Source organism: Nyctereutes procyonoides, unplaced genomic scaffold (genome assembly GCF_905146905.1).
Source record: "Nyctereutes procyonoides isolate TBG_1078 unplaced genomic scaffold, NYPRO_anot_genome, whole genome shotgun sequence".
NCBI lineage: Eukaryota > Metazoa > Chordata > Mammalia > Carnivora > Canidae > Nyctereutes > Nyctereutes procyonoides.
Genome location: NW_026575120.1, coordinates 36,309,371 through 36,321,273, shown reverse-complemented (window position 1 = coordinate 36,321,273; position 11,903 = coordinate 36,309,371). Strand labels below are relative to the sequence as shown.

At 37.6% G+C, this 11,903-nt stretch overlaps 1 protein-coding gene across 1 annotated transcript; it reads right to left on the bottom strand.

Moving 5' to 3' along the window:
- Nucleotides 1-9,807: 9,807 nt before the first annotated feature.
- On the bottom strand, nt 9,808-10,749 carry LOC129516079 (olfactory receptor-like protein OLF3). The gene has a single exon (XM_055335439.1). The coding sequence runs from the start codon at nt 10,747-10,749 to the stop codon at nt 9,808-9,810; it is 942 nt and encodes a 313-aa protein (XP_055191414.1).
- Nucleotides 10,750-11,903: the final 1,154 nt, after the last annotated feature.

The following is an 11,903-nucleotide window of genomic DNA, read 5'->3' as shown; positions in this document are numbered from 1 at the left end:
TAGAATTCAGCTATACAGGCTTTCCCTGGGATTTTTTTTTTTCATTTGTACCTGTTGGCAGGTGCATTTTGGAGAATTCTGCAGATCTGAGCCTAGGATATGTTGGGAAGCAGTAAGGAAATCCAAGAAACTCACTGTCGTGTTGTTCTTCAGGTCCCCAGGTCCCTTGGCTATCTGCCTTCTTTTTGTTGGTCTTCTTATATTTCTTGTGTTGTATCCAGATTTTGTAACAGTAAGGGGCTCATTTTTTTTATTGTTGAGTAATTTCCCAATATATGGATAAATTTCCACAGCGTGTTATCTATTCACCTCTTGATGAAGGTGATAGGTAACCTTCAACTGTTATCCCTTGTCTCAAGCTACTGTAGACAATTCTTGTAATGTCTTGGTTTGGTCATGGTGTGAAGGTAATTCTGGCTTCATAAAATTATGTGGTGTTTCCTCTTTTTCTATTTTCTAGAAGAGTTTGTATAGAACTAACACTATGTGTTTCCTATATGTTTCATAAAATTTATTAGTGGGCCTGAAGTTTTCAGTGCATGAAGATTTTTAGATGTTCAATTTCTTTCATAGATAGAAAATTGGCAGGTTACCTATTTCTTCTTATGAGGGCTTTGGTAGTTTTTTTTTTTTTAATTTCCCTGAAATGTATCTGTTTCACCTAAGAAACAATCTTCTTGAAATGATTGATATAAAGCTATTAAAAATATTGCTGTAGTATTTTTTCAATGTCTGATGGGTCTTTAGAAATATAACCTCTTTAATTCTTGATATAGTTATTTGTGTTTTTCCACTCTGTTTCTTGATCAATCTGGCTTGAGGTTTTTATAATGTGATTAAAATTTTCAAAGAAACTATGGTTAGTTTCATTGAATTTTTCAGTTGTTTTTTTCTGAGAATTTCTTAAATTGTTCTCTATTGTCTTCCTTCTGCATTCTATGTGCTCAATTTGACCTTTTCTGTCTAGTTACTTAAAGTGATATCTTGAGTTATTGACTTGAGACATTTCTGATGTATTTAATGCTTAAAATTCTCCTCTAAGTTCGTTTTCAGCTGCCAGATAAAAGTTCTTATATATTGTATTTTCTTTTTATTCAATTCAAAATATTTTTCTTTTTTTTTTTTTTAAATTTTTTTTATTTATTTATGATAGTCAGAGAGAGAGAGAGAGAGAGAGAGAGAGAGAGAGAGAGAGAGAGAGAGAGGCGCAGAGACATAGGCAGAGGGAGAAGCAGGCTCCATGCACCGGGAGCCCGATGTGGGATTCGATCCCGGGTCTCCAGGATCGCGCCCCGGGCCAAAGGCAGGCGCCAAACCGCTGCGCCACCCAGGGATCCCCAAAATATTTTTCTAATTTCTTTGACTTACAGGTTATTTAGAAGAATGGGGTTTAATTTTCACATATTTGGGGATTTCCCAAAAATCTTTCTGTTACTTGTTTCTGATTTAATTACATTATATTTAAAGAAAATTCCATTATATTAAAGAAAATATCTGCACGATTTAAATTATTTAATTATTTAAATGTGTTGACATTTGTATTCTTCTGCACTGGATTCAGTGTCCTAAACACATCATTTAGGTCAAGTTGGTTCAAGTCTGCTCTATATTTATTGGTTTTTGTCAACTTGATCTATCAAATACTGGAAGAATGATGTTAACATCCCTAATAATAGTGGTGGATTTGTCTATTTATTTTTTATGTATCTTTAGCTCTACTATTAGATTATTAGGATATTTATGTGCTCTTGATTAATCAATATTCTTATAATTATATAATGTATGTTTTCCCCTGTAATGTTTCTTATTCTGCTGATTACTTCATTGATATTAATATTGTCACTCCAGCTTTCTGATTTTAGTGTTGCATGATATATACTTTTCATATTTTTACTTTGAATACGTTTCCAAGGTCCTGGGTGGACATGTATTTGGGGTGAGGGGGTGCAATAATCAAATCAGTATAGGTATATTTAGTTTGAATTCAATGGGACACATTTTAATGTCATTCATAGTCACTCCGATGTATATTTTAGCCAAAGCTAGTCACACTGGTTGGCTTTCAGGAGTAGTTTTCAAGAATACCCCTACTTTGTGCTGACTCAACCAGGGTCATTTGTGAAAATAGGAGTTAGTCTCTGGAAAATTCTTCCAAAATGTATTACTCACTTGAAAGAGGTTTATTTTTATTTTTTTTTAAGATTTTATTTATTTATTCATGAGAGATGCAGAGAGAGAGAGAGAGAGGCAGAGACACAGGCAGAGGGAGAAGCAGGCTCCATGCAGGGAGCCTGATGTGGGACTTGATCCCGGGACACCAGGATCACGCCCTGGACTGAAGGCAGGCACTAAACTGCTGAGCCACCCAGGGATCCTCAAAGAGGTTTAGCTAAGAAGCCAAAATGTGATCTTAGTTGGAATGTGATCTTAGTTGGAAATAGGATCTTTGCAGATGCAATTAGTTAGGGATCTTGAGATATCATCCTGAATTTAGAGTGAACCCCAAATTCAATCCTCTTTCTGTAAGAAGAGGAGAAGACAGAGAGAGCCACATAGAGAAGATGCCTTCGTGATGACAGAGGTAAGCAGAGGGAGCTATGCTAATACAGACAAGCAACACTTGGGGCTACCACAACCTGGAAGAAATAAGGAAGGATTATTTCCTAGAGTCTGTAGAAGGAGCATGATCCTACTGAGATCTTGATTTTGTAATTCTAGACTGCAAAACTGTAAGAGAAAGTGAATTCCTGTAGTTTTAAGCCACCTAGCTTTTAGTCCTTTGTTAAGAAAACCCTAGGAAATAACTACAGAACCCCAACTCAGTTTTCCCTTAGCTGGATTCCCAAAATGCTCAGAGCCACTTGAGTACCTGCCACTAGGATAAGTGTGAGAGATGGAAAATAAGAATAGAATGTGACATCAGCTCAACTAATTGGAGTTAAAAATCTTAATTTTGAAAATTTCCATAAGCATATTTTACCAAAAAACCACATGCCTATGTACACTGGAGGACTCCATGCAACTAAGGGACCCTGAAGCTTAAACTTCTTTAACTTCATGGGAAATCCACTCCTGGATATAGGAGGGGAGAAGTTAACTGTAAGGGCAGTGTTCTTGAGATGACAAGGGGGGTATATGTAAGGAATGATCATACATGTAGGCTTGAAACCTACATTGAGAAAGAGGAGTAATAAGACAAACTGGGCAGGGGGTAGTTGGTAATGGATGAGGAAAACATGATAGAATTAATGTAGTAGGGGTTATGGTGGGGTCAAGATTTATTGGAATTATACTAGGTGGTGTGAACTGGAAAAAAGATATGAGGGTAGTGGTCAAAGAGTGGGATGCTGAGATGGAGGTGTTAGGAGTACAATTATTGACAATGGAAAGGACTAGGGTACAATCATAGAAGAGTGTGGCTGGACATGAGCTAGGGAACCAAACTGGCAGAAATCAGGAAGTCAAGTGAAAGGCCAGAACGCTGAATGATCGGCATAAATGTTGAAATGTTCCTATGTGCAATGGAATTAGTGGTAAACCAGGGTAAAATGAAGAAATTGGATAGCAAATGAAGAAAAAAAGGTGAGGTGATGATGCTATAGTCTGATAGCACATGCTTTAAAGGAACTCGAGTTATTTAGGTGAAAGTAAAGAACAATAGTCTGGAAGTGGCAGAGGATCAAGAGAGACACAGTCTTCACCTTCCTACCTGGTACTAGAGAAAAAAATGGGAGAAAATGAGTCTGTATTTGAGAAGGCAGGGAAGAATCAGAGTTCACAAGAAAAGTCAGGTTGGAATTCGAGCATGAAAGAGATGAACACAACCAAAAAAGATACTCAGATAATAGAGTATTTTGCTGAGCATAGAGCATGAGTTTCAGGGGACAGTTGGAAATGATTGCGGTATTGGAAGTGCTCTGCTCAGACGCGTTGGCCAAATTGGAATACAAGCTCAGGTGATGGACAGCCCGTGAGGCATAGGCTTCCTGTGGAGCCTCAGATGAACAGGGTGGTGAGGCCTGAAAGAATCGCTTGGGATCATCACTTCAGGGAAAGTGGTTAATCAGAGTTAATTAAAATGTTTTTCTAGACACTGGGCTCTATCCAAGTCCTCACTCTCCATGGGGGCAGCAGCTTCTTTCCATACTTACCGCTCTGGTCTTTATTTCTTCACTGTCAACACATAGAAATTACAGCTTTTGAAATTTATTTTTATACTTAGAGATTTCTGGCTTGTTGCCTGTACCACCACAACTTCACTTTCATGCCTCTGTTTGTATTTTAAGTCATCTTTTCTTGCCTGAAGTTGCTTTCATAATTTCTTGTTGTAATTGTTACAGTCTTAAATCAGGAGGGATGGGTAATAATTTTGAGTTCTTACACACATAAATATGTATTTCTGTCATTAATTAAAAGTGAATGATGTCAAGAGAATTAAAGAACAGGTCACAAACTGAGAAAACTTTTGCAAATGATACATCTGATGAAGAACTATTATCCAAAATGTACAAGGAACTCTTAAAACTCAACAGAGAACAAACAAGTCAATTAAAAAAATGGACAAAAGACTAATAGACACCTCACCAAAGAGGATACTCAGATGGAAAATAAGCATATGAAAAGATACTTTGCAACATATATCATCAGGGAAATGTAAATTGAAACACCAGGGAGCTCCCACTATGCACCTATTAGGATGGCCAAAATCCAGAACAGTGAGAATACAAAATAATCCTCATTTACTACTGGTAGGCATGCAAAATGGTGCAGTTACTTTGGAAGATCATTGGGAGGTTTCTTACAGAAGTAAACATTTGGGCAGCCCCGGTGGCTCAGCAGTTTAGCACCGCCTTCAGCCCAGGGCATGATCCTGGGATCGAGTCCCACATCGGGCTCCCTGCATGGAGCCTGCTTCTCCCTCTGCCTGTCTCTGCCTCTCTCGCTCTGTCTCTCTCATAAATAAATAAATAAATAAATAAATAAATAAATAAATAAATAAATAAATTTTTTAAAAAAGAAGTAAATACTCTTACCATACAATCCAGTAATCATCCTTCTTGGTATTTACCCAAAGGAGTCAAAAACTTATGACCACATAAAAATCTGCACACAAATGTTTATAGTAGCTTTATTCATAATTGCCAAAATCTGAAAGCAACAAAGATGTTCTTCAGTAGGTGCATGGATAAATAAACTGTGGTACATGTAGACAATTATTCAGTTCTAAATTATTATTCAGAATATTATTCAGTTCCAGAAAGAAATGAGCCATCAAGCCATGAAAAAACATAGAAAAAATATAAATTCATATAACAAAGTGAAAGATAGCTATCTTTATTGAGTATGATTCCAACTCTATAACATTCTGGAAAAGGCAAAACTATGGAGATGATTAAAAAAATCAATGGTTGTCAAGGACTCAAAGTGGGGAGGGAAGGATGAAAAGATGGAGTATGGAGGATTTCTAGATCAGTAAAACTACTCTGTATGATACTATCATAGTGGATACATGTCATCATAAATCTGTCCAAACCCACATAACAGTAAGAGTGGACTCTAATGTAAGTGATGGATTTGGGATAATGATGTGTCAATATAGGTTTATCAGTCGTAATAAATGCACTATTCTAATATGTGTTGGTAATGAGGCAGGCTATGCCTGAGAGGAGACAGAGAAGATGTGGGGAATCTCTGTATTTTCTTCTCAAAGTTACTGTGAACCTACATAACTGCTCTAAACAATAAAGCCTATTTAAAAATAGTAAATAATGCTTTGATCTAGTACAGAATTTTTCTTTACTGGGGATCCCTGGGTGGCGCAGCGGTTTGGCGCCTGCCTTTGGCCCAGGGCACGATCCTGGAGACCCGGGATCGAGTCCCACGTCGGGCTCCCGGTGCATGGAGCCTGCTTCTCCCTCTGCCTGCGTCTCTGCCTCTCTCTCTCTCTGTGTGACTATTGTAAATAAATAAAAATAAATTAAAAAAAAAAAGAATTTTTCTTTACTAACATTACTCTCGGGTATTTATAAATAAATATTATTCTTCTGTCATCTAAAATTGCAAAGACTGATTACAGCTGTCATAGGCAGACTTCTAATTTGGCCCCCAGGATTCCCACCCCTTGCCTTCAATATGAACATGACTTGTGAATAGGATGGGATTTCACTCCTGTGATAATGTTACACTACATGGTAAAGGGAATCTTGAAGATGTAATTAAGATTCCTCATCAGTTGACTTTTATTTACTCAAAAGAGAGATTATCCTCAGTGAGTCTGACCTAATTAGGTGCACCCTTTAAAGGTATTCAGGCTTTCCTAGAAGTCAGAGACTCAATGGTAGAGATTCTTCTGCAGTTCTTGAAGAAGCAAACCACCATGTAAGGACAAACACATGTAGCAAAGCCATGAAGGTGATGTCTAGGAGATTATTACAAATGCTCTCCCACTAACAACAAGCAAGATAATGGGCACCTCAGTCAGACAACTGCAAGAAAATGAGTTCTTCCAACAGCAAGTGATCTTGGAAATGGAATCTCAGATGAGGTCATAGCTCCAGCCAACACCTTAACCTGAGCTGAGTGAGATTCTGAGCAGAAAGTGCAATTAGGCTGTGCGTGGACTTCTGACCAGCAGAAACAGAAATCTGTGTGACTTTTAGCTGCTAAATGTGTGGTAATTTGTTACACAGCAATAGAAAATACATTTTCTAAGTGACCCTTTCGTTTTGTTTATCTTCTAGATCTTTATAAACTTTCATTACACTTGAAATTCAGTTATTTCACCAATGCATCTATAAACTTTTTTTTCATATGGCAAGACTCTTTCATTCACAGCATCAGCTCCTCCTTTATTTAAATGAAGTTTTCAGTAGTTACAGTTAATAGCAGAAAAACTAAGCAAGGTGTGAATTAAAATACTAAAAACAAAGGGAAGAATTTGAGAAGTTCATGATATTTTAAGTAAAAGGCCTAGAAAAAAAGCCAAGCTTCCCTTTAGAGAAGATCTGATGTTAATGCACAGGTAAAAGGGGCAAGATAGAAGGCTAAGCTTATCTTTTCATCAAAGTGGCCTTTGGATAATAAAGGAAGAAAAAGCACCAAAAAAAAAAATAATAAGATTTCCTCCTATAATGCACAAAAGAACAAACTAGCTATTTTAAATTAACTGCACTCATCCAGATTCTGAATTTTATCCTAGGATTCTAGAAGACTAGTATAGGCTATTTCACTGCCCTCTGTTGTAATCTATAAGGAACCATGGAAAATAGGATCTGCACCAGGAAGTTAAGAAGAAAAAATGTGGAGTATTTTTACTTGAAATTTTCAAAATTATCAGGAGGATGAATTTGAAAAGACAGGCATATTAGCTTGACAAAATTCTAGGATTAACTATCAAGCATTGTGAGCATTTAGTAGCCTATTGTTAGCACTCATCAGAAACAAGATGGAGTTCACTATGAACAAATAATGCATACTAACTATGCTTTCCATATTGATAGGTTGGTAGGTTGATATAAAAGGTTTTTTTTATTTTTTATAACAACACAGAGTATAAATTAGTTTTGGTTAGGACAGAGCTGATAGGCTGATAGTTCACGATGCGGTGTTATTATTTGTTATGGCCTTAATTATGTCCCACCAAAATTCATATGTTAGAGTCCTAACCCCTCATACCTCAGAATATAACTATATTTAGAGATAAGGCCTTTAAAAATATATTTAAGGTAAAATGAGGTCATATGTGCAGACCCTAAAGCAATATGACTGGTGTCCTCATAAGAAGAGGTGGTTAGGACACAGACATACATATTCATACAGAAGAAAGACCATCTGAGGACACAAGAAGGCAGCGACCTGTAAGCCAAGGAGAGAGGCCTCCAAGGGAACAATGCTATCGATCCCTTGTTATTGGATTTCCTGCCTCTAAAACTGTGGGAAAATAAATTTCTGTTGTTTAAGCCACTCAGTCTATGATATTTGTTATGGCAGCCCTATCAAACTAATACAGCATCTACTCCTCACCAGACATCTTCAAGGAGGGCTGAACAGACCAACAATTTCACTATAGTTGACTCAGTCTGTACTAATGTCACATTCAATCATTTCAGGTGATGGTTGACCACTTGCCAGTCTTTCCCTCTGTCCTTTCCTCTCCCTTTATTCCAGCCTTATTAATGTCTAGAGCTCTAGCCTAAAAGATAGAACTAGATTCACTGGGGATCTTACAGTTGTGCTTTGAAGAACATACTCTTGAGATGCTAAGGATACCTTGTTACTAAATGATGAGTCTAGAAGAATTTTACAGAGGCATTGGCATTGGTTTTGATGTTTGAGATCATTTTTTACTTTACCTGACACCCATCCTTGCAGAGGTTCTAGAGGACCAAAGATTAGTCCAATATAAACACCTTCAAGTTACATATTAACATCCCTGGGGACGCACAGATCTGGGCATAGGAAGTACAAGAATAGACTTCACTTCCAGATAATAATTAGATGGAGCTCAAAGCATCAGGAATTGTTGTTATGCAAATTTAGCACACTTATATGCAAGCAGGCAAAAACCGGAATTTAACAATTAAAAAGGTATTTGACAAAGTCTTATTATAGCCTTCTCGATACAATGATTGAAATAAGCTTGAATAATCTATCTTAAAGTAGATCTAAAAGCATATACAAAATCTGCTCAATAAAGGTTTTCAATGTGGAAGTAGGTTCACAGGGATATAAAACTGACATGTAGTACTTAGTAATTCTTTTTATAAGTTTTTCTGTTTATTATGTCTATGAAACAGAAATAGAAAGTAAGCTAATGGAATAAATTTGAGAATCAAGATTTAAAATATTCTTAGTGGGCTGGTGTGATGGCTGAAAATCAATAAGAAAATCAGCAGAGCTAAATATAAGCGTCTTCATTTAAGTTTTAACAAAATAAGAATGCAGTGGGTATGGAGATTTTGCAAACAGTTTATAGGAAATAGGGAAATTAGTTAAATAAAAAAAATAGTCATGAAAATTTTGGAAATAATGGTGATGCTTGCACAGTATTGAGAAAGTAATTAATGTCCCTGAATTGTACCCTTAAAAATGGCTAACTTGGCAAATTTTAGGTTTTATATATATTTTGCTACAATAAAAAAGACTATTGTGAAGCCAAGAATATTTTGCATATTACAAGCAAATTTGACTCTTGAAAAGCAAATGAAAGCCAACATACCTGGGTGAACAAATATTGCGTCATATATTATTTATTTCAGAATATTATATCATACTCTAAGACACAAATGGTGCTAAAGTTCTAAAGCTGCCATCATTTGAGAAAGAGTTAAAAAAAATCATTTGTGGTTATCCAGGGGGAAATAATGTTGTTCTACAAATAAATGGAACACTGTCATAGAGAAAGAGGAACAGACATTCTCCATTCTGCTCTACCAGGTAAAAGTTGACCTAACTGATGGAATTAATCTCTCTATTTATTCCACACCAGGTCTGCTGGATGAAGCTGCAGATCCGTTTCTTCATACATTGATATACCAATAAAATTTTTTTAAATGGTCAGATGAAGTCTAAATACCACTGGATACCTGAAAGAAAATGATCTAAGAAGAGGCTCTCTTGTGGACCACTGACATGTGACTTATCTTGCATTGGCCTATATGAGGAAATTAATTAAACCGGCTGGAGGGATGTTTTATCCAAACACAAGGCCATATTAGTCTTCTTTAGTGTAAATGTGGGAGTCCTATATACCCTCAGCCGATCTTCTTTCTGGTTTTGATGACAGCTAACAAGAAGATTTTACAGCCTTTACTCTTTATCTCTGAATTTCTCTAGAACCTTTTGAAGAGCAGCCATAACTTCCTTATTCCTCAAGCTATAGATCAAGGGGTTCAACATAGGCGCCACCACAGCATAGAATAGAGCAACCATCTTCTCCTCTTCCACTGAAGAGGCTGACCGTGGACCCAAGTAGGTGAAGATGGTAGCCCCAAAGCACATGCAAACCACAGTGAGGTGGGAGGCACAAGTCCCAAAGGCTTTGCTACGTCCCTGAGTAGAATGGATATGCAGAATGGTAATAACTATACGACCATAGGAGAACAGAACCAGGGAACAGGGAAGCATGATCACCAGAAATCCTGAGATGGCCACCATGACCTTGTTGAAGGAGACGTCCACACAAGCTAGCCGTAGCACTGCTAGGGTCTCACAGGCAAAGTGATTAATAACATTGTGACACAAAGGAAGGCGGAATGTAATGATTGTTTCCATCAGTGAATTTGTGAAACCAGCCACCAAGCAGCCGGCAGCCAACCCCAGGCACAGTTCTCCATGCATGATGACTGTGTAGTGCAACGGATGACACACTGCCACATAGCGGTCATAGGCCATGGCTCCCAGCAGGAAGAACTCAGACCCACCCAATGCCAAGGAGGTATAGAGTTGGAGCACACAGTTATAGAATGGGATGGACTTCTGGGCTGAGAGCAGGTGGACCAGCATTTGTGGGGCAATACTATTCGCATAACAAAGGTCCACAAAGGATAAAACACTCAGGAAGAAGTACATGGGGTTGTGAAGCCTGCTGTCCAGTCTGATCAGAAGAAGAATGAGGACATTTCCCACAAGAGTCACCAAGTACATGGTCAGGACCAGGAGAAAGAGGAAGACTTGAGTTTCCCAGTCACTGGACAATCCCAGCAGAACGAACTCACTCATCCATGTCTGGGTTTTATTTTCCTGGCCCATGAGTTTCTGAGGACCAAATTCCAAAGATGTTGAAAAAACAAATCATTGAAAACTCAGGATTGGAAGGGTGGCTTTTAGACCATATGGAGAGCCTACCCATCTGAACTGAAAGTTCTTCTAGAACATCTCAGCCAAATCATCATCCAAACTCTGCTTGAAGGCATCCATAGATGAAGAACATAATGGGACCCAGCTGTGCAGCTAGAAATCAAGGAGTAAAGAAGTTACATTCTTAAAACTCAATTTATTGGAATGTAACTTCTTCCCCAAAACATCTGCTCTTAAATGGAAGAAGGAGATTAATGAAGTATTTAGACCTAAAATCCTACTTAATTTGGTAGTTATTATAGAGAATTCATGTATTTTTGGTGAAAGAAAGTTTTTGGTTCACATGAAAGATATTTTTTCTGAATTCTGAATGATGTTCAGTCCCACTTAACTTCCTTTTGTTTATTGGGTTTCCCCTCTAGATATCTTAGACACAACCCTACTTACCCCTCCTCAGTAGAATGCATCCATGAAACCCTGGATATTTTCAATAATATTCTTATATTTTTATTAATAAATGATTTTGAATATACTTGCCCTTTTGAGAGTGACAAGTGGAAGGCCTCCTCTCCACTTAAATCATTACCAGTGGCCGCACAAGGTGAGATCAACCCAAGAAGGCCACTGCCGAGAATCAGGTATTGCATGAAGAGAAAGTATACATAGCTTCTAGAATTCATCTCCTGTGTTCCTCAAGGGGAGTTTAATAAAGTATTTGATCATGTGAGGTTATTACTTAATAATAATGCTTTCTCAAGGAAGGAACAGCTCATTCATTTCTTAATATAACATTGATTAGTCCTCGCCATTGAAGATAGGATATGTCAGGTATTAATTACAGAACATGATGATATAGGCAGTAATTCTTTTTTTTTTTATTTATGATAGTCACACACAGAGAGAGAGAGAGGCAGAGACATAGGCAGAGGGAGAAGCAGGCTCCATGCACCGGAGCCTGACGTGGGATTCGATCCTGGGTCTCCAGGATCACGCCCTGGGCCAAAGGCAGGCGCCAAACCTCTGCGCCACCCAGGGATCCCTAGGCAGTAATTCTTTAACCCCCAAACAAAATTCCTTTATTTTTTCTTTTGCTCACTTACAAAAAG